Source organism: Cydia strobilella, chromosome Z (genome assembly GCF_947568885.1).
Source record: "Cydia strobilella chromosome Z, ilCydStro3.1, whole genome shotgun sequence".
Taxonomy (NCBI): domain Eukaryota; kingdom Metazoa; phylum Arthropoda; class Insecta; order Lepidoptera; family Tortricidae; genus Cydia; species Cydia strobilella.
In genome coordinates this window covers 27364210-27388228 of record NC_086068.1, presented here as the reverse complement: position 1 = coordinate 27388228, position 24019 = coordinate 27364210, and the positions used below count along the sequence as shown (strand labels likewise).

At 41.8% G+C, this 24019-nt stretch overlaps 1 protein-coding gene across 1 annotated transcript in view; it reads left to right on the top strand.

The window, feature by feature from the left end:
* The window catches only part of LOC134754326 (Y+L amino acid transporter 2), a 36556-nt gene extending 12834 nt beyond the window's left edge, over positions 1-23722 (top strand). Inside the window, exons 3-10 of the mRNA XM_063690592.1 lie at positions 1400-1515; positions 1657-1782; positions 2811-2910; positions 3917-4085; positions 4611-4811; positions 19125-19274; positions 20211-20382; positions 20869-23722. Coding sequence (XP_063546662.1) covers positions 1400-1515; positions 1657-1782; positions 2811-2910; positions 3917-4085; positions 4611-4811; positions 19125-19274; positions 20211-20382; positions 20869-20930 — 1096 coding nt within the window. The 3' untranslated portion in view covers positions 20931-23722. The remainder of the gene's footprint in view (positions 1-1399; positions 1516-1656; positions 1783-2810; positions 2911-3916; positions 4086-4610; positions 4812-19124; positions 19275-20210; positions 20383-20868) is intronic.
* The last annotated feature ends 297 nt before the right edge of the window (positions 23723-24019 follow it).

Sequence of the window (24019 nt, the reverse complement as noted above, 5' to 3'; positions counted from 1 at the left end):
CACTCTCTTTGTTAGCCTTCTTTCACTCATTCTTTCCACGTGTCCGAACCATCTCAACATACCTTTCTCAATTTTTGTCACTACATCTTCGCTCAGTCCATACTTTTCCCTTATTACACTGTTCCTAATTCTATCTTGTAATCTCACACCACACACACTTCTCAACGCTCTCATTTCCACTGCATTCACTTGGCTCTGATGTCTCTTCTGCCATACCCAACTTTCGCTACCATACATAAGTGTAGGCACCAGCACCCCTCTATGCACAGCCAACCGTGCCTTTTGCGACACCTTCTGGCTGCTCATAAAAGCGTTAAGTGCCCCATTCACGCGATTTCCAGCACTCACTCTCCTTTCAATATCTTTATCACGCTTACCGTCCCTAGTGAATAATGTTCCCAGATACACAAACTCTTTCACTTGTTCTACTCTTTTTTGACCAATCAAAATTTCACAGTTTGTCATATATACTTCCTTTTCAAATACCATAAATTTCGTCTTACTTACATTTATTTTCATTCCTTTCCTTTCAAAAGATCCATGCATTCTAGTTACCATCTCCTGCAACTCTTCACGACGCTAGCAATACCAGGTCATCAGCGTAAAGAAGACATTTGACGGGTAACCCACTCATTCTCAGCCCACATTCATCATTTCTCAAATCATGCAAACTACTGTCCATGAACAGATTAAACAGCCACGGTGACGCTACACATCCCTGCCTAACACCCTTTTCGATGCTAAACCACTCAGTGTACGACCCGTTTACTCTCACACAAGCACTGGAATCCTCATAGAGCGATTTCAGTGCCTGAATGAGACGGCCGCTCAATCCATTCACCGACAGTACCGACCAAAGTTCATTCCTCACCACTCTGTCATAAGCCTTTTCCAAATCCACGAAAGCGCAATAGACCTTCTGACCTTTGGCCAAATACTTTTCGGCTATGCATCGCAAGGAAGGAATTTATTAATTTAAATCTTCTCGAGGCAGAGGTGTAGGGTAAGAGCCGGCGTAGCTTTATTTGACGTTCATATGCGCATTGTATCATGCCTACTTGAATAATAAACTATCATAACAACAAATACTAAAAACAGAATAAAATAAATATTTATGTGGGGTCCCATACAACAAAGTCCCATACAAAATGCCGATTTTTGAGTAATGGTACGGAACCCTCCGTGCGCGAGTCCGACTCGCTCTTGGCCGGTTTTTGATTTCTTTTTTGTTTGTTTTTCAGCAAGTTGTTAATAATTCTAGCTAAAATAATTACTGGCCTCCACTGCATGGTGTGGTGCCTCTACTCTACTCTACTCTACTCTACTCTACTCTACTCTAATTTATCTATTTGACCAAAACACATATTGCTTGTTTGCATCATGTATTCTTTGTTTTTAGACCAAGCACAAATGCTATTATGGCATTGACTTTTGCTAACAACTTATTGGAGCCCATATTTCCAAATTGTGCAATTGAACCATTAAGCCAGAAATTAATTGCAGCAGTTACTATCTGTAAGTACATTCTTCTCGCTAATCGAGTAACCATTTGGCCTGATTCAGCCTGACGGATGATTTATAATATTTCAAAATGCCATTCTACTGCTACTGCTGTCATTATATTGTAATTTTGTATCATATTTTGTATGTTTTCAGGTTTCCTTACATTTATAAATGCATATGATGTTCGGTTTACTACTAGACTACAAAATGTCTTCATGTTCACAAAAATATCTGCATTGTTTATTATAATTATTGGCGGTATTGTGTGGTTGTGCCAAGGTAAATTTTATAGCATAATTTAAAAATAACTTTTACACACACACACACACACACACACACTACACACGTGCTCGTAATGTGCAACTTACTGGACCGCTTTTAGGCTCATAATCCTAGATATTACAGCCTGGCAAAAAAGAGTAGAAATTAAAAAGTGACAAGACAAGTGTCGTCCCATTTTTTTCTTAGATTTATTTGAAAATGACGACACTACAGTGTTGCCACTTTTTAATTTTTTACTCTTTTTGCCAGACTGTAAACTCGCGTGTTTTTTTATTATTATTACCGAACTTGTGCGGTAATGTTCTAACTTATAATTATCGAACTAGTGTGGTAATGTATGCTGACACCTTTTTTTTAGGGTTCCGTACCCAAAGGGTAAAAACGGACCCGTGTGTCCGTCTGTCCGTCTGTCTGTCACCAGGCTGTATCTCATGAACCGTGATAGCTAGACAGTTTAAATTTTCACAGATGATGTATTTCTGTTGCCGCTATAACAACAAATACTAAAAAGTACGGAACCCTCGGTGCGCGAGCCCGACTTGCACTTGGCCGGTTTTTTTTAAATTGTACTTTTACTGTTTTAACAATTAAAATTTGGATTTATATACAATGTATAAGTTTTGCTTGTATCAAAATCCATACTAATATTATAAATGCGAAAGTCTGTCGGTCTGTCTTTCTGTCTGTGTGTTCCCTCTTCGCGCTTAAACCGCTGAATCGATTTAGATGAAATTTGGCATAGACAGAGGTTGAGTCCCTGAGAAGGACATAGGATAGTTTTTATTCCGAAAATCATCCCTTAAGAAAGTAAAAGCGGGGTGGAATTGAGATAATTAATGAAGTGCCTGCTAATTTGTGTGCATAATATGCTCAAATTGAATTTGCTATGAGAATTTTTCCAGGCGCTATACTTACTTTAGCTGTTGTTACTTAGTCCACGCAGACGAAGTCGCGGGCAAAAGCTCGTAATTTAATAATACATATTATAATTAGAGAAAGAGCTATATGTCGATCTTTGTTTTCAGGAAGGGTCGAGAATTTTGAAGAAGGTTGGACGGGAACAAAAACCTCAGTTAGTGACTGGTCTGTTGCTTTCTACTCAGGAATATTTTCGTATTCTGGATGGTAAGATAAACATATATTTTTGTTATGTTACTGTTCGTATATCGAATTTAATATGAATTTATTCTGTAACAAAATATATTGATTGTACATTGTACAAAATGTAACGGCCGCCTATGAAATCGCGCGACCGGCGGTGGCGGCGGCGACAACCATAGGTGGGAATGAAAGGTCCGATCGCTGTATCTCGCTCCAACCTAAAGTCCGCCGCCGCCGGTCGCGCAATGTCGTGGCCGGGCCGTAAGACAAATAGAGTCACACCAAGATAACTCTGCAGCGAGTTTTAAAGCACAGACATCAAAGTGTTATTTAAACGTCATAAATTCATAGAATTTTGGCGTACCTATAAAATGACACTTGCACGTCTGTTTTATAAAAATCGCTGCAGAGTTATTTTGGTCTGACATTACGAGTTTTTGTACATATTTGACAGCTAATGTAGTTGAGAAGTTGAGACTGTACAGCTTCGTACGTTATGCGGTAGCTCTGGTTGACATTTGAAAATTCGGTTACTGCAAAGCATGGCGTCGTACAGACATCACTTTATTAGGGTTCCGTACCCAAAGGGTAAAAACGGGACCCTAATTACAAAGACTCCATTGTCCGTCTGTCCGTCTGTCTGTCTGTCTGTCTGTCTGTCTGTCTGTCTGTCTGTCTGTCTGTCTGTCTGTCTGTCCGTCTGTCTGTCACAAGGCTGTATCTCATGAACCGTGATAGGTAGACAGTTGAAATTTTTACAGATTATGTATTTCTGTTTCCGCTATAATAACAAACATTAAAAAGTACGGAACACTCGGTGGGAGAGTCCGACTCGCACTTGTACGGTTTTTAGACACCTCTTCTACAGTTATTTAATAACTTTTTTGCAAGAATATGTTTATATCCGTATGATCTTTGAATTAAGAATGGTATGTGTAGACACGCCTAATAATCTATTAGATTAGAGATAACCTCCATCGTTATTTACTTACATGCGCTTGGATTTATCATTTCATGTACGACAAAAAAGGAGTTACTTGAATTTCATGACAGAGGAACTCAGGGATCCGTTCGTGAACTTACCGCGTGCTATTTACCTATCTCTACCGCTAGTGACCGCCATTTATTTGCTGGCAAACGTCGCCTATCTAGCCGTGTTGGGACCTACCGGAGTTAGGGCTACTGAAGCTATTGCTGTCGTAAGTATAAACAATCTAATATTATACTTAGACTAAAACAACTTAATTAATACAATTATTGTATCCTGTTCTGTGACTAAAATGTAAGTGCATTAGGTAGTACTTTTATAACTATCTATTCTCTTTTTTTTATGAAAATCAAGACTTTAATATATGGGAGGTTCTTCATCAAAGCAATATAAAAATTATAAATAAGAGTCGCAAGTCGTACATTCATATAGTAGAGCTAAAATCAGGTTAAAAGTAATTTTTCGGCTCGTACCGTAATCTCTCGAGAACAATGCCGTTGTATGTGCGTGCCTCCCATACCATACCTACTGTGCGTTGTTCCCAGCGGTTACCAGCAAGATTTTATCACTGGTGTCAGCTGGATTTTTTTTCTCACCTTTTATTTGAGAATTCCCAGTAGTTACCACTAAATTTAATTAAAAATAGTTTCCAGTAATTACCATAAAAATACCCACATAAAAATACTCGTAATAGTCCATGCCACTCGGATGGTCTTAAAATATGCAACATTTGTAGGATTTCTCCATAGCTAGTTTGGGGTGGGTGCGGTACGCCATGCCCTCACTCGTCGCGATAGCTATCCTGGGCGGGCTGACGGTGCACATCATGACGTCATCGCGGATGTGCTTTGCCGGCGCCAGGAACGGCCATATGCCCGAACTACTAGCACACATTCACGTCAAATGCATGTCTCCGTTGCCATCGCTCATTTTTTTGGTAAGTGAAGGGTCCCACTTAGAGGAACTTTTTTTAAATATAAGCATTATTATGGGACAATCTTACACAAATCGACAGTCCCACAGTCCACAGTAAGCTTAATAAAGGCCCATTTACATGGTGCGAGTTCCTCGCACGTTTTGGGGCGAGAAATCGTATGACATTATCGTATGCAATAATCATAGTTAATGTCATTACCGGGTCTAACGCGATTAAATTTCATTATTTTACCTTTTTTCCGACGTTTCAACTAGGTTGCACTAGCTGTAGTCACGAAAGAATGACGTCCCAGCAAATGTCAATTTCGATATTGGTAAACATCACTAAACTACCCGACATTAGACCCGGTAATGACATTAATTATGTGTACAAAACGCGAGAGCTTAAAGTGTTGTATGACTTGTATGCAATAATCGTCAGGCGAGTATCGTATAAAAATAATTGCATTCATGCGAGAAATAAAAACTGTCATTCGATACTCGCACAGAGATTATCGCCAGGCAAAATAGTTTTAATACAGTTGCTCAAAAAGTGCTACTTTTCGTGGCTGTTTAGCGTGCGGAAAGTTGGTTTTCGCGAACTAGTGCTTTTTACTTTTCCAATTTTTTTAAATTTTTACTTATTTCAATTCATGACTACTTATTGATGAGTGTTAATATTAGTTTCTTTTAAACGTCGTAATCAACATAAAAACCTACTGTTAATGTAAGAATACAAAAAAAATGCATATTTCATATTTTATTACTTACCTCTTCATCATTATAAGTATTATAACACGTTTATTTTTTAATGTTGAAAAACCGTTCTTAATAAGTTCTCTGAATGGAACGGAACGCCTGTCAAAGAAGAGGCGTATTTTCTTACTGCAAGAATGTTTTAAGTTTCCAAAGGCAACATTCGATATTGTTTTTATAAATATACGATACACAAATAATCGAAAATAACGATATTTAGGTAATAATATCGTTAATTTTAAACATTGTACGTTTTAATATTTACAATTGTTTCTGTCTTATAGAACATGCATTTGAAAAAAAAAACTTTCATTGAAGTGGGTTCAATAATAATAACAAAATCTATTCTAGTCGAATAAAAGCTAGAAAAACACCTCTTCATAATGTCAATGTCAATGATGTCACAGAATGAATAATGTTAATATAATTTAAGTTGTATTTATTTTAATATTGGCTCTTGGCTGAAATGACGTGACGTTGTTTTTAAGAAAAAAGAAGTTGTTGGAAAACAGGGTGTTTCTGTTATATCTGACCATACTCTGAGGGGTGAATATGTAGGTCATACAAAAGAGCTTTTACCTACTATGGGGCCAACCCCGAAATCACGAAAAAATCTGCTATGTCATAAATTGCGAAGAATCATAATACGTCAATGTTTTCTATGGAACAGCAGATTTGTTTTTCGCTATTTCGGGATTGGCTCCATAGTAAAAGCTGTTCAGTATGACCTACATACAGTTGTGTGCAATAAAATAGCAGTCAATAGGAAAATGAAAATTAGGGGAAAACTATAACTTTAGATCAGTATTGGATCTTGTTTTAGGGTTCCGTACCCAAAGGGTAAAAACGGGACCCTATTACTAAGACTCCGCTGTCCGTCTGTCCGTCTGTTCGTTCGTCTGTCCGTCTGTCTGTCTGTCACCAGGCTGTATCTCATGAACCGTGATAGCTAGACAGTTGAAATTTTCACAGATGATGTATTTATGTTGCCGCTATAACAACAAATACTAAAAACCGGCCAAGTGCGAGTCGGGCTCGCGCACGAAGGGTTCCGTACCATTACGCAAAAAACGGCAAAAAAATTACGTTTGTTGTATGGGAGCCCCCCTTAAATATTCATTTTATTCTGTTTTTAGTATTTGTTGTTATAGCGGCAACAGAAATACACCATCTGTGAAAATTTCAACTGTCTAGCTATCACGGTTCATGAGATACAGCCTGGTGACAGACGGACAGACGGACAGACAGACGGACAGCGGAGTCTTAGTAATAGGGTCCCGTTTTTACCCTTTGGGTACGGAACCCTAAAAACAGAATAAAATAAATATTTAGAAAGAAAGAAAGACAGAAAGAAAATACATTTATTTTAACATCATAAACATTGGACAAAACTATGAAGAACACGTAAAACACAAGTTAGATGCTAAAACAGGATCCCCACTCAGCATAATGCCACGGCAAGCCATGACGCTGATTTTCAGTGGGTACCTGACTTAAAAACTAAGCTACAACTAAACTAAAACTAAACGAGTGACAACACAAACTTCAAACATAAATTACAGAATTACAGATTTTTTTTTTAATTAAATTGAAATTAGGCAATAGGTAGATATAATTTAACATTTTGTTCAACGTTGCGGATCGTTGGCTTGCATAAAACAGCAGAGAAGATGGGTTGCTCTTTCCGTCAGTGAGACTCAACGGGTAAATTAGCTTACGCATAAATGTGAAAATTATGAAAATGAAAATTCTTGAAAATTTATTAAGAAAGAAACTCAATTTGATGGTTCAGCAAGTATGCTCGACATTTGGACTTAAAAGTGTTAAGCGATTTCAGTGCACGAATCGGCGGCGGAATTAAGTTCCAGCACTTCGTGGCAGCATATCTAAAGCTGCTACGAAACGCTGCTGTCTGGTGAGGTGGACAGACAAGCTGAAGAAACCTTGCAGACCTAACCTCGTTGGACCTGCAATTGCGTGACCATAACAGCTTGTTGTACAGGTAGGATGGCATCTGTTTGTTGACAACACCGAAGACCAAGATGGCTAAATGGAGTCTTTGATGAGTAGACATTTTTAAAATGCGATTTAGATTTAAATAGGGCGTCACGTGAGCGCGCGGCGGAATGTTATAACAAAAACGCGCACAGGCATTTTGTATTCGCTGAATCAGCCGCTGAGTGCGCGACAACAAGCGCGGTCCGTACACTATATCGCCATAGTTTAGTGTTGAGAGCACCAGCGCCTCGCAGAGTTTAACTCTTAGCTCAACATGTAGGAATTCGCGTATTTTGTACAAAACTTTCAATCGGTAGAAGCAGTTGCGAATTGTGTTCTGCACATGTGTTTCATAGCGAAGTTCGCCATCCATGACGATTCCCAGGTTACGAGCTTGCTGGACACGTTCTAAGGGTTCATTGTTTGTATGTACTAAGATGTTACATTTAAAATTATTATCAATTTGATTTTTAGACCCTAGAATAATATATTTTGATTTTGTCGGATTTAAATGAAGTGAGTTTGAGTGTGACCAATTAGATATGCGCTCCAAATTTAACTGGGGCTCCCATACAACAAACGTGATTTTTTTGACGTTTTTTTGCGCAATGGTACGGAACCCTTCGTGCGCGAGCCCGACTCGCACTTGGCCGGTTTTTTTATAATTATATTGTTATTTTTATATTGTTTCAAAATTAACTGTAACCTTTTCTTTTCTATAAGACGATCTTCGTCTCAAGAGTGTACTAAATGTACTAGTACACTCAATAGGCAAGATACTAAATTACAATTACTTATAGTACACAATTGTATTTTTAACCGACTTCAATTTCATAGAAGGAGGAAGTTCTGTATTCGGTTGTGGCTATTTTTTTTATGTATGTTCACCGATTACTCCGAGACCCGTGGTCCGATTTGAGTAATTCTTTTTTTGTTCGAAAGGAGCTACTTCCAAGTTGGTTCCATATTAATCTGGTTCTGATCAGATGATGGGATCCCTGAGGAATTGAGGGAACTTCTCAAAGGCACATGTATGGTGATTTGGGTGTTTTCATAAGCAACTTGAACATTTTCTTTCGGAACCGACCAATTTGATTAAGTGGATCTGATGATGATGATAGTTTTGATGATAGTGATGATGATTCTTCTTAATGTAGGATGTTCAGCGATTACTCCGAGACCCGTGGTCCGACTTGAACAATTCTTTTTTTGTTTGAAAGGAACTACCTCCAAGGTGGTTCCACATTAATCTGGTGCTGTTCTGATGATGGGATCCATGAGGAATTGAGGGAACTCCTCAATTTTTAAAGGCACATGTATGGTGATTTGGGTGTTTTCTTAAGCAACTCAAGCTGTTGAGCGTAGACTGTTTTTCCGATGAAGCTCGTACGCCGAAGACTGGAACGCGCTGACCGAAGTGAAGCTACCGCTGCCAATTACCTCAGAAATACCACCACCATGTTACCGGGTTAGTGTGAGGGTTAGTAAGAACACTTATTTTAGGGTTAATAAGATGTTAAGTGTAGAGGTGTCGTAGAAAGACTGACGAGGCTAGGTTGGGCAGTCATATTTATATGAGAGCGCGACCGCGCCCCGCCCACTGTGTCACGTGGGTGTGTTGTGCAGAGTCAGTATCCATTTATTGGCCAATCAGCTTACGCTATTTTACAAAGTTAGGGAATAGGTAATATTTATTGTGGGACATTGATTCTTATAACTATGCACGAAATATAAAAATAAAACATAAACACACAATGATTAAAAGACATAGAAAGTTACACAATAATAAAACACAAAATTAGAGAATCACAAAACGTACAATAAAAATATCTTAAAAGCTATATACGACAATCTCCCCCGCGTGTGCCAACACCGTCTCCATTCGTGGAGTATATAGGTATAAGCCGGGAAACTGGACGGCGGACTTCACCCGCTCGGGTGCGAACAATGGCTACTCTTACGTGGCCATCAGGGCCGGGAAAGAGTTGTGCGATTTCGCCTCTAGGCCATGTTCCTCGTGGCATAGAGCTGTCCGCTACGATGACGATGTCGCCTATATTTAGCTTCTGCACGTTCTGGTGAGCACTGGGCCGAGGGAGGAGGCTGGGTCTGTATTCTTTCTGCCAGCGCCTCCAAAAGTGATCGGCTAAGTTCTGCGCTGTCTTCCATGACGACAGTGACATATCTTTGTCTGTGAAGACGCCCAGCGGTGCCATTGCGCTCGACCGGCCGATGAGAAAATGGTTCGGCGTCAGAGCCTCGACATCTAGGTCTGGATTCACAGGTGTCAGTGGTCTGGAGTTCACTACGTGCTCGGCTTCTAGAAGCAGCGTATGTAGAACTTCTTCATGAGGTGCTCTCTCTTTTAGTGTAGCTTTCAGTGCAGTTTTCACGCTGCCCACGAGTCGTTCCCATGCACCGCCGGCGGAAGGGTTGCCAGGCGGTATCTTTTTCCAGGTGATCGCTCGTTCAGTCAGGAATGGCTTTAGACTGTCTGGCAGCGTTTTCTTGGCCTCTGCAATTTCTCGTTCTGCTCCGTAGAAGTTAGTTGCGTTGTCGGAGTACAGAACGGTAGGCGTGCCGCGCCGAGCTATCATTCTGCGCAGTGAGAGTATCATAGAGGATGCCGAAAGTGAGGCGGCAAGCTCTAAGTGCACAGCTCGGGTAGTGAGGCAAGTATATAATACGCCCCATCTTTTCTCGCGGCGGCGGCCTATTGTAATATTCATTGGGCCAAATAAATCTACGGCTGCGGCGGTAAATGGCGGTTGATTCGCCTGGAGCCTCTCTGGTGGTAAGTCGCCTACAGGAACCTTGAGTGTGGTCCCCTTATAGGTCCGACACCATTGGCACTTATTCGTTATATAACGAATGCTACCGCGCAGACCGATAATATAATATCTCTGTTTCAGCTCGTTTATCACTGTTGAGTGGTTGCCGTGATTGTAGAGAGCATGAAAATGATGTATTAGCAGCTTGACGAAATCTTCTTTAGCGTGTAGAACGGGTATGTGTACATCTTTATCTATTCTGGCGTTCAGCACGATGACTCCATTTTTGTCGAGTTTTACTGCGATTTTATGGAGTGGCGATTTCTTCGGAATCGGCCGTCCAGTTTCCATTAACTTGATTTCCTCTGGAAAGGCTTCATGTTGACTCCGGCGTATAAGCAATATCTCTGCTAAATTCAAATGCCCCTTATTTATGTCTGTGTCTGGTTTCTTTTTAAGCAATGCGGCTTTAAAAACCTCGGCGGCAACCAGTGTTTTAGCGGTGGCGCGGACTAAGCGTATGAACTTTGAGAACCTACATACCTCCGGCAGGTACTCAAACTTATTTTTCGCGGCGCCTACCGAGCATACGAGCTTGTTAACGCGTTCTTCGCCCGTATCGGCGACGGGCGCGGGCGTTTTCTCTGTCGGCCAATGCTCCTCGCTTTTACGTATGAAATCGGGCCCTATGAACCATCGGTGGTTCGCTCCAAATTGCGTAGGTATACCGCGCGTCGCGTCGTCAGCTACGTTAGCTGCACTAGGCACCCAGCGCCAGTTGGCGGGGGTGGTAGTGTTCTCGATTTCCGCTAACCTATGTGCGACGAACGTTTTGTACCTACGTGGGTCCGACCGTATCCACGTGAGTGCCGTTTTGGAGTCAGACCAAAAATATTTGTCCTTTATTACGTAGTCTGACTCTTTGACTATGGTCTCCGCTAACCTAGTCGCTAGTACGCAGCTCTGTAATTCCATTCGTGGAATACTAACTACCCGGAGAGGTGACACTCGGGCCTTTGCGGCCACTAATGCGGACGTTCTAGTCCCCTCGGGGTTGACGCTGACTAGGTACACGGCCGCGGCATATATTTTTTCACTTGCGTCGCAAAAAACATGCATATATGCCTCCCTATTAAATGCGGGCACGTGTCGCGGAATTTCCAAGTCCCGTAATTGTTGTACGTTATCTATGAACGATCGCCATGCGGGTGCGAGCGAGACGGGTATGGGCGAGTCCCATCCGATTCCGGTGCGCCATATCTCCTGCATTAATGCCTTGCCTAAGACGGATATGGGGCTAACGTATCCGATCGGATCGAATATTGACATCGCACTACTCGTAACCTGTCGTTTTGTGGGTAATTTCTGACCGTTAAGTACGTCCTCGGGCGTGTTGCGAAAGTTTACGTTGAAACCTAAGGTGTCACGCTTGTGATTCCATTTCAAACCTAACGTACGTTCGCTCTCGCTAGCGCCTAACAGTGACGCTTCCTCTTTACTGTTAACTACGTCAGCAATAACCGCAGGATGGTTCGACGCGAACCCGCGAAGCTCGAATGACGCGCGCATATTTAGTTCGTAAACCTCGTTTACTATGCGCCTGGCGTCGTCCTCGGACGTATCGAGCGCGATCAACATGTCGTCCATGTACGTATTTTTTATTGTTTTTTCAGCTGCGATCGGAAATTGTTCGCTATGCGTTCTTGCGTTTTCGTTTTTGACGTATAGCGCGGTTGTCGGCGACGCTGCCGATCCAAATATAAGCCGCTTCATTCTGTATTCTTGCGGTGGAGAGGTGCAGTCCTCCCCCCGCCAAACGAAACGTAACGCATCGCGATCTTGTTCAACTATCTCGATCTGTAAAAACATTTCTTTGACGTCCGCTATTACCGCGATTTTACCCTCGCGGAAACGCACTAGAACGCCAAAGAGTGACTCTAACAAGTCGGGGCCGGCCAAAAGCGCGCTATTGAGCGACCGTCCGTAGGCCGTGGCGGCCGCGTCCCACACTAGTCTCATTTTGCCGCGTTGCGGGTGAAAAGTTGGGAAATGCGCTAAGTACCACACCCGGGGCGCATCGAGGGGGGGCGGCGACTCCATTTTCTCCGCGTAACCTTTGTCAAGCAAGTTAGCCATATGCTTTGCATATTCGGCCTTTAACGTTGCATCTCGGTCTAGTTTTCGTTCTAGACTGTACAGCCGTTTTAATGCTTGCGCTCGGTTATCTGGGAGCTTTTCGTCGTCCGTCCGCCATAATAAGCCCGCTCGATACCTATTCTCCCCCGGTATTTTTACACAGGTGGTTTTCAGTAAGTCTAGCGCGCGCTGGTCGGGATCGGCCCGAGGTAGCTTTTGTGAAACGCCTAATGATTCTATGTCAAAATGCCGTTTCATTAGCTCTAAAGCCTCGTCGTCCGCGGTTTTAGGCCGTGCGTGCCCTACAAAATTTACCGCGGCGCGGCGCGTTCTATCTGGGCCGTGTAAAACCCAGCCCAGTCTAGTTAGGCTAGCAATAGGAAGCTCAGGCGGGCCCTCTAAAATTTGCCGAGAAATGATGAGGTGCCAATTATCTTGTCCTATCACGATGGTAGGTATGCCGGTCGGGTAACTTAATTCGTCCGCGATTTTAGTCAAGTGTTCGCACTTGTCGACTACGTCACGTGGTACGCCCTGCATTCCTATGCCAATATCGCCAATCGTGATTACCTCCATCATTTCCATGTGTCGGCTACAAAAACCCCGTATTGCGACTCGTAACGTATACGAATCTGGATTTCTGACTACGCCGCCTATGCCTTCTATCTCTAGAGTTTCGCCTTTTACGCGAGGCGCGAGTTTATCGGCCGTTTCGTGAAGCATCAAAGTCATAGCCGCGCCTTCGTCTAACAGCGCGAGGGTTTGTACGGTACCTAGCGGTCCCGACACCTCTACAGGCATGACTTTGAGGTACGTTTGCGGGAGCCTAATATTATTAACCGCTGCCGCCGGAGTACTATTACCGTTCGCGGGCGCGGCCGCGTTCAGTCCGTGTAATAGCTTATGATGTCCGGCTTCGCATTGGTTAACTCCGCACGCGATGTACTTGCACTTGAACTTACGGTGAGCCGCGTCTAAGCACCTATAGCATAATCTAGCGCCCTTTGCTAAGTCCCACCGTTCAGGAATCGTCGCCGCTAAAAATTTACGACACGCGCTAACTTTGTGCTCGTGGCCGTTCTGGCAAACGGCGCACGTGCTGCGCGAGACAGGGACGGACGATGTCGGTTGTTTGGGCTTAGCTCCGGTCGACGCGGGTTTTTTTTTGTTACTATCGCGAGGCTTAACTTGCGCGATAGCGGGTTTATTACTACGCGGCGCTTCGCGTACGTAATGATCGTGGGAATCTGACTCCGACTCCGTGCTAGGATCGCGGGAAAACGCGGGGGCGCGACGCCTATCGCGAGAACTGCTTGCTCGCTTAGGGTCGTGCTCAAAAGATACCGTGTTTACTGTGTTCCGCAATCTGTTCGACGGCCTATGTCGGTTGACGCGTTTGGCTGCAGTGCTAATTTCGTTCAAAAACTCCGATAATGCAACTAGACCGGGAGTTTGACTATTAGACTGCCTATATTTTGCCCATTCGTAACGCACAATCAGATTAAGTTTGTCCACGATTTTGTTTACAAGTTCAGGCGCGTGTAGGTACTGCTCTTGTCGCAGCGAACGTATGGTTGCGACGGCATTCGCAATATGTGCGGCGAAGGAAGCTATGTTCGCGTTGTCTTCTGACAAGCGCGGCATACGTTTTATATTATGCAACTCCGTTAACACAATTTCCTCCGGGTCGCCGAATTGCCGTTCTAGCGCCTCCATAATTTCGTACGGGTCCTGAACTGTGTACATAATTGATTTCACGGCGGTCCGAGCCTCGCCTTTGAGCGCGCGCCTAATACGACTTACGTTATTGACGGCACTAAACATGGGAGACGTGTCCTCGAACTCTGCCCTAAATGAAATCCATTCGGTTATATCTCCTCCGAATGAGGGTAACTCGGGCGGCTTATGGTAGATAGGTGCATAACTGCCGTGTGGCACCTCTAAATAACGCGGTTGCGGCCTACTAGTACCCCGCTCAATGGCGGCGGCGCGCGGCGGCGGCGCTGTCTCCTTCGGCAAGGGAATTTTACTATTCTCGATCGCGACGTCGTGCTCCTGTGGCCTACACTGTTGTCCTACCCAATTCCTAGTACGCCGTTCAGACTCGTCAGCCACGGTACTGCCTCTGTCAGAATTCGCCTCCAATTCGGCGATCTGCAGCTTTAATTTGGCAGTATCGGACTGCTTCTGAGCGACAACTAGAGCGGCTTTATGAACCTCGAGCTCGGCCATGAGCACCGATAATTGACTATCACGATCCCTATTTACCGATTCGCGACCTCTGATTGATCCACGAACAGACGGCGCCCGCGGCGGCGGCGGCGCGACCACGGGGTCTTTATTTACTAGCGTATTCGACCTACTGCGTTCTACTACCGTATCTTCGAATGCGTTCGAGTGTACCGAATTGTTGTCTATCTCTCCACCGCTATTCACTTGGTTGCCGGTGGAGCCTTTGCTCCATGTATGTGTCTCGGTAGACGTGGTCTTGCCGGACGAGGGGGTAGGGGTCTCTGTGGGCGCGGGGGCAGGCGGGCCCTTAGCGCGCGGTCGAAGATTTCTCGTACTCTTCGTAGACATCTTCTTCTTTCTTGACACACACGCGGGGGTCCCTAACTATATACAAATTTACCTGCCTAACACCTATGCCCTGACGCCACAGAGCGCAACGTCAGTGCCCCTAAGCGTAAATCCCTCGATGCACTGAATCTCCCGCAATGACAAAGTGCAATGCCTAGAGCGTTCGAAAGCAGTGTGATGGCATCACCATGTGACACATGCAACGAAAGTTGCCAGGACGCGTGAGTGGAGGAAAACCTACAACACAGCACGGTCCGACCGGCAAGCCGGTATGGTGGGGTATGGAGGGGTAATTGGGTAAGGGTCTGAGCCGAAGCGTACTTCAAGGCTCAGCGCGTTCGTTTTTCAAGCTTCTTTTTTCTATCTGAGTGGAGAAAAATCTCGACACTCAGCGCGTACTTGTTTCTTTGTTCTTTCTTCTATCTGAGTGGAGAAATTCTCAACACTCAGCGCGTACTTGTTTCTTTGTTCTTTATTCGGCTATCGAAGGACCATAATTGTTGAGCGTAGACTGTTTTTCCGATGAAGCTCGTACGCCGAAGACTGGAACGCGCTGACCGAAGTGAAGCTACCGCTGCCAATTACCTCAGAAATACCACCACCATGTTACCGGGTTAGTGTGAGGGTTAGTAAGAACACTTATTTTAGGGTTAATAAGATGTTAAGTGTAGAGGTGTCGTAGAAAGACTGACGAGGCTAGGTTGGGCAGTCATATTTATATGAGAGCGCGACCGCGCCCCGCCCACTGTGTCACGTGGGTGTGTTGTGCAGAGTCAGTATCCATTTATTGGCCAATCAGCTTACGCTATTTTACAAAGTTAGGGAATAGGTAATATTTATTGTGGGACATTGATTCTTATAACTATGCACGAAATATAAAAATAAAACATAAACACACAATGATTAAAAGACATAGAAAGTTACACAATAATAAAACACAAAATTAGAGAATCACAAAACGTACAATAAAAATATCTTAAAAGCTATATACGACACAAGCATTTTCTCTCGAAAACCACGAATTTGATGAAGTGGAGCTGATGATGATGATTGTTTTGATGATAATGATTTCAGCGATTTTCCGGCACCTATGATCCGATTTGAGTAATTCTTTTTCTGTTTGAAAGAAGTTACCTCCAAGGTGTTTTCGTAACATTTTGGTTTTGATCTGATGATGGAATCCGTGGGGAATTGAGGGAACTCCTCGATTTTTAAAGGCACGTGATTTCGTAGTTTTCTAAAGTAACTCAAGCATTTCCTCCCAAAAACCACCAATTTGATGTAGTGCAACTGTAGCCTAACCACGAGTTTGACACTAAATATTCGCTAGCGTCTTCGTAACTTACTTTGTACACTAATATAGTACGAGCGAGATGCATAAACAGTAAGTTACGCATACGATAGCTAATATATCAATGTTAAACTCGTGGTAAGGCTACTGAAGATGAAGACCACGTACGAAATGTGGAACTTCCCTCGTATGTGTATTATGATTTTTGATGTAGGTAGTGTTGGAAACAACCAAAGAGACTGAGAGGTTCGAGCGGACTCGAGGAAAATTATGATTATTTAATAAAGTTTACGAATTTAGAGTTAAACATGATTATGTATTTCATTCATGCGTCACGCTCTTAACAATGTCTTAAAACTAAAAATGGAAAAATAAAAACTTTTATAAAAGAAAGATAAACCGACTTCAAAAAGGATGAAATAAAATATTATCCTTTTTAGGGTTCCGTGTTTAAGTATATGCGTTACCAACTGATATGTTTGAAGTCGGTGCCAAGCCAAGTAATAACAATACCAGTCAAAAATAATCAGCTTTATGTCTATAAATCACATTACAACTGTACAAATATTATAAACGTGAAAGTAATTCTGTCTGCCTCTTTGTTACCTTTTCATGGCTAAACAACTGAACCGCTTTAGCTGAAATTTGGCATGAAGGTTCCTTGAATTGTTTTATATTTTGAAATGTAGTCCTCTGGATAAGCAACAGAAAATAACTCGGTCCCAATCCCACACTTGCGTGCTATGGACTGTTCAAGAATTAGTAAGAAATGCTCTTTAAAAAATACGACAACAAATGAATGCATTAGATTTACACTAATGTGCCGACAAGCATGGTACGAACTGCGCCAAGAAGGTTCAACCGTATGTTCTGTTCTGAGGTATGTTCTTAAATACCTACCGAAAGTTCGTTTATTGTCGTCGTGTAACGCTGCGTCTTATATAGGCGAACACTCGCGAACGCGAACCGAAGCGACGCGGCGCGGCGCGGCCGGCCCAAGGCGTTCGCAACGAGATCGCACACGTAGGACACTTCTAAAGGTATCAAAGGATTAATTAAGGCGCCGTGCCGCACCGCTTCGCGTTCGCGTGTTGTTCGCCTTCGTAGTACGCTGCGTTAGGCAATCCAACGTACGTACTTATATAGCCGCATCCTTATCGAATTGCACCAAAATCACTATGAATATATGGTTCAAAATTTGGCTTGGCACCGACTTCAAACATATCAGTTGGTAACGCATATACTTAAACACGGAACCCTAAAAAGGATAATATTTTATTTCATCCTTTTGAAGTCGGTTTATCTTTTTTTTATAAAAGTTTTTATTACGTTTTTACAAAAATAGATATAACTCCGTAATAGATGGATACAATGTAAGGAAAAAACGTGCCTCGAAAATCACGAAAATTTGATTCTCGATCAGATGGCGCCACTAGTTTTGGCCTACTCTCTTATAGAGGGCGTTGACTGTTTCGTTTGTTATTTATAATTTTAACGCATACCAGTGAAAGAACATGGGTCAAAATCATATAAAAATAATTAATGCAAATAAAAAAATCATTTATCCATATTTAAATACATTTTAACGTATTTTTATAAATCTTCATTTTTAGTTTTAAGTATGTCGATAGATGGCAGTGAATTTACAGTGGTTACAAAATTTACTATGACAGTACCGCTCTATCTTATTATATCCTCATTGGTTTTTATAACAATTTCCGCGAGGTAGTAAAAAAGCCGATTTTCATGATATTTTTTTTATATTTCCAATATTGTTTAAGTAAAGGTTACAGTTAATTTTAAAACAGTAGCAAGTAATGCAGAAGAATTAAAAAAAAAGATCCAATATAATTGATCTAAAGTTATAGTTTTCCCCTAATTTTCATTTTTCTATTGACTGCTATTATAACTATTGCACACAGCTGTAATTCGCCCCTCAGAGTACCTATGGTCAAACATACACACACTGTATGAAAAAAAAACCATTGTAATGCGTTTTGGCTATTAATAAAACATATAAAATGTCCCCAAAAACGCATGAATTTGGGACTCCAACAAACATGAACTCGAAAATCTCGAAATACGATTCTCGCATAAAAATTTTGTTTACACGGAGACGGTCAGCAAAGCCAAGGCGATGATTGCTCCTTATCGTATGATATCGTACGTTTAGTTTACATGATACTATATTTTTTCTCGTGCTACGATAATCGTGCAGTCGAGGCGAGAAACTCGCACCGTCTAAATGTGCCTTAAGGATTGTGTTGTGTGTCGACTGTGGATATAGATAAATACTTAATAAAACATCCATAACACAGGAAGCAATATCTATGATTAACACACAAATAAAAATGCCCTTACCAGGATTCGAACCCGTGACCTCCTGCTTTGCAGGCAGGGTCACTACCGACTAGGCTAGGTCGTTATTTTCTTTAAATAGACCACCAGTGGTGGGGCGAGAAGTCCATGGAACTACTATCGTACTATACTAATTTGAGATAGTTTAGCACCGAATCGTACATCATCAACATCATCATCATGTCAGCCGATGGACGTCCACTGCTGGACATAGGCCTCCCCCAAGGCTCGCCACTCGGACCGATCCTGTGCCGCTCGCGCTGGGCGCCCAACGTGGGGAATCGTACATGTTTCAAAGAAAAATCAGGCTAAAGTGCCTCCGTACCGGATTGGCTATCTTTTACGCTCCGCCACTGCGATTTACTGACAAGTACCTGCCTAAGGACGAGTAGCTACGCTTTTCTAGCTGATGATTCGCATTACAAAGATTTTTTAAAAATTTCAGATGATGATTTCATTAATAATGCTAATTCCTAGCAATTTGACATCGCTGATTACGTACTGCACCATTGTGGAATCCTTTTTCACCACCCTCAGTTGCAGTGCCGTGTTGTGGCTGCGATATAAGAAACCTGACTTGCCCAGACCTATCAAGGTATTTTTTTATTGCGGCCTTACACGCGCCGATAGCTATGCCCTCTGCGTCAGAGCGTGTAAAGTCACACAGTTATATCAAATATATAATCCATATATCCATATACTATACTAATATTATAAATGCGAAAGTCTGTCTGTCTCTCTGTCTGTCTGTCTGTGTGTTCCCTCTTCACGCTTAAACCGCTGAATCAATTTAGATGAAATTTGGCATAGAGATAGGTTGAGTCCCTGAGAAGGACATAGGATAGTTTTTATCCCGAAAATCATCCCTTAAGAAAGTAAAAAGCGGGGTGGAATTGAGATAATTAATGAAGTGTCTGCTAATTTGTGTGCATAATATGCTCAAATTGAATAATTGCTATAAGACTTTCTCCAGGCGCTATTCTTACTCTAGCTGGGGTTACTAAGTCCACGCAGACGAAGTCGCGGGCAAAAGCTAGTATAAATATATAGGTATGAGTTAAAGTTTTCATTGTAGCCAATTTCGCTTGAAAAAGTGCTACGCTTCGTGTATTTAGTAGTTGCATTGCATCCTACATAATTTATACGATAACTGCCAATGTTCATTTCTATAGAATTCAACTCTTGTAGAATCTTGTAGAATCAGTGCCCGACGAGTTGCCTTAGGGCGGTTTCAGAATAGCGTATTTTTCTGCGCGTATACGTTACGAGCTTACACGCGCGTTACATTTCCCTACATTTAGGTTTTACGCGCTTACACGTGCGTTACTTTTCCCTACATCTGGTCTATACGCGCGTACGCGTACTCTCGTACAAACGCTATAGTCTGAAACCGTCTATAAAATATGCTCTAAATTGAAGTTGAAGTGATCTAAAAGTCGCATTGAATGAGTCATAAAGCAAGAACGACTCTATCGTACAGCTCTTAAAAACTGCAATATGAGTTGCTAGTGCTTAATGATGTCTGGTGCAGGTGCCTACATGGATGCCGGTGGTGTTCGTGTCGCTGTGCGCGGTGCTGCTGGTGGTGCCCGTACGCGCCGAGCCGGTGGCGGTGCTGGCGGGCGCGCTCATGACGCTGGCCGGCGTGCCCGTCTATTACGCCTTCGTGCGCCGTCGCCCCCAGTGGCTTGTTCCGATCGCTAGTAAGTTATTGCTCAGTAACATGAACCTTAAATCTTAATTAATCATCCCTCTAGAAATTGATTTTAGCAATGCCTTAAATTCAACAACACTGCACCGAAAATACTACAAAATTTACGATGTGAGATAAAGATGATATTGACGATCGAGCCGCTATGTTGCTGGATTTGTTATGTATGTTGGTGGAGTTGCCGGTGATAAGCTGGGGAAATGTTGATGCTCCCCATACAATGTGACCCAGTGTGCAGCCAATGGCGACAACCGGAGACCAAGACCTTAAGTACGTACGTACTTACTTATAGACACCGAGACCATAATCTAATTTTTCTGTATGCAAACTTGCATACCTCCTTGTCTAACATTATCTCAAGCATTAGACCAGATAGCCCAGTTTTTACATTTGGGTAAGCGCTAGTCGTGTGCGACCATTCTGTGGCCTTAAAGTTACAAAAAAAAACACTCGCCTAAAACTATTATTTTAATTTCAGCTCAATTCACACACGGGTGCCAAAAGCTGTTCCTATCCGCCGTAGAAGACAAAGAAGAATGAATTCTAAGACTTAACTCAGTTCTCAACTTGTCTCACTTCTGTTGTACATTGTACAGTCTCACTTTGTTGATTTTTATGTACTTGTGCTCTTACTATTAATTTCCACTAGAATATTTTTGATCTGCTTTGTGTGATTTGTTACTTAGGTTTGCGTTGTTTTCTAATTTTAAATGTTTTGAACATTAATGTTAGTATTTATGTGTGCTCTTTATGTAGGTACCTCATGGTTTAATTAAGAGTATGTTCTTCTATCAGAAATAATTTGTTATTGTACTTGTACAATTTATAACGGGGCTTTTTTCCAACTTTACAGGTGTCCAAAAAGAGTAACGGGTATGCGATTGTTCAATAAAACCAAAACCGGCCAAGTGCGAGTCGGACTCGCGGTACTTTTTAGTATTTGTTGTTATGGCGGCAACAGAAATACATCATCTGTGAAAATTTCAACTGTCTAGCTATCACGGTTCAGACAGACAGACGGACAGCGGAGTCTTAGTAATAGGGTCCCGATTTTCCCCTGGGGTAGGGAACCCTAAAAACTACTAGTAATTAAGTTTTTATTTTATTGTTGATTATTAGAAAATGGAAAATTATTTCGAAAAAATAATGTTGGTTATCCAAATGTTGACCGTAACGTTGCTAGCACATGAAATAAATCAATTGCAGCTGTTAACGAATTATTCCCTAATAGGTAAGGTGATTTCAAGTAGAGCTAACATCAACTGGTCTCCCACAAGCCCCGACCTTAGCCCGCTACCTTAAAAATAAGGTTTATGAGAATAATCCGACGAACCATCATCAAGGGCTATGTGTCAGCACAGCGTTTCATCACCAATCTTCGTTCCAGATTAGAAGAGAATAATCCGACGAATCAGTATCGAGAGCTATGTGTCAACACAGCGTTTCATCACCAATCTTCGTTCCAGATTAGAAGAGAATAATCCGACGAACCAGTATCGAGGGCTATGTGTTAGCACAGCGTTTCATCACCAATCTTCGTTCCAGATTAGAAGAGTGCCAGCGAACCAGTATCGAGGGCTATGTGTCAGCACAGCGTTTCATCACCAATCTTCGTTCCATATTAGAAGGGTGCCAGGGAACCAGTATTGAGGGCTGTGTCAGCACAGCGTTTCATCACCAATCTTCATTCCAGATTAGAAGAGTGCCAGCGAACCAGTATCGAGGGCTATGTGTCAGCAGCGTTTTCCATTTTGTAATCTAATTATCAACAATAAAAAAAATACTTAATTACTAGTAGTTTTTGTTTTATTGAACAATCAAATACATACCCAATACCTACTCTTTTTGGACACCCTGTATGTTTACTCGGAATCTCTCTAATGCGGTCTACAGATAACAGTATTGCTCTCAACTTATTGTTACTTAGATATATGGACGGGACAGGGTGGAGCTATATGTATGTAATAGTTACTATTTAAATCTTATGTCAGGTTTTGACTACATTACATAGCGCGTCACGTTTTCATAGATCTGAATCTGAAAAGCGTTTAAGAATCAGATATTATTACAAGTATGTATTTTATAAAGCTTCAAGTCACATACAAGTTTAATCTTATCTATACTGGGTATAGTACCCCGTCATTGGTCAAATACAAGGTGCCCACGAGGAACCCGACAGATTTCTGAGGCCAAAAGAAGGAAAAAATCTTGTATGGGTTTTGGTCAATTTCGCCAAAAAAAATATGCATTTGTTCATAAAATGTAAATGCTATTTGTAAAACTGTTACTCAAAAATAATTGGGTCATTTTCTATGAAAAGGGACCTTATTGTCGATGGCGCTTACGCCGCACAGCGTCGCGCGGCATTGTATTTATATCGGAGCAATAAAGTACCTTTTTATAGAAAATACCTCAATTTTACATTTATTGTGTAAAACCTAGTTTTTGCAGTGTTACTTGCCACTTTTTGACATCTATCAATAAGAATATTTAGACTAACTAGGTCCCATAGTATCAACATCGCCCTTAGAAAGGTGTTTTGCACAAAGTAACAATAAGGGCCACTTGCACCATCCCACTAACCCGGGGTTAAGCGGTTAAACCGTTAACCCAGTGTCAAATTGTAGGTACTGGTAACCATGGTAATTCCAGGTTTAACTGGTAAACCCTGGACCCCGGGTTAGTGGAATGGTAAAGGACAATGGTGCAAGTGGCGCTAAAAGGATGTTTTTAGGGTTCCGTACCAAAAAGGTACAAAAAGAACCATTATGGTGCGACTCTGTCCGTCCGTCTGTCTGTCACATTGCTAAATATCTCGAGAACTACTTAAGCTATCGATTTGAAATTTGGAATAGTCATGAAGTACGCTAATCCAAACACATTGGGAGTATAATTTTTTAATATTTTTTTATTAATTATGTAAAATGCCCAAAAAGAGGGGGCAAAATTTCAGTCTAATTGCAAGGTCGAGTGGGGTATTATTTGATAGAGCTCAAATTAAGTATTACAAAACAATTTTTTTTTTCAGTGAAAAAAAAATTGAATTATGAAGGGAAATGTTAAAAAAAGATACCCCCCCTCCCCCCCGTTATCTCCGAAGTTTACTAACCAAAAATTATGAAATTTTTACATAATAATTAACATCATCATAAATATTACAGGAAAAATATAATCACACCTCTATTTGAATACTTTTTTTAAATTTTTTAACATGCAGATACGTCTGCGAGCGATACTCCAAATTTTATATTAAAGTTAGTTACACTTCCGGCAGGATACTTTTTTATAATTATCAAAAAACATTTTGTAATTTTCTTTTTTTTTTTCATTCAAAGCAGCTCTTACACAATTTTATTAATAAAAATAATTCATGCAAAAAAGTAAAACTACATTACAACAAATACAATATTACCCCCCACTCTGATTATCCCCCGGACCAAATGTGCCAAAAATACTGGCGGCATTACCTCGCTGAATGGCCAGGGATATCTTTTGGACGAGGAAAGAACCAGAGCGAGGGTCGCCGCCCCTTTCCCTTAAGCGTCGCCCTATATCTATACATATAATAAAGCGGAAGAGGGTCGAAAGTCTGTACATGGAAGATATTCGAAGAAAAATTGGCTGGGGAT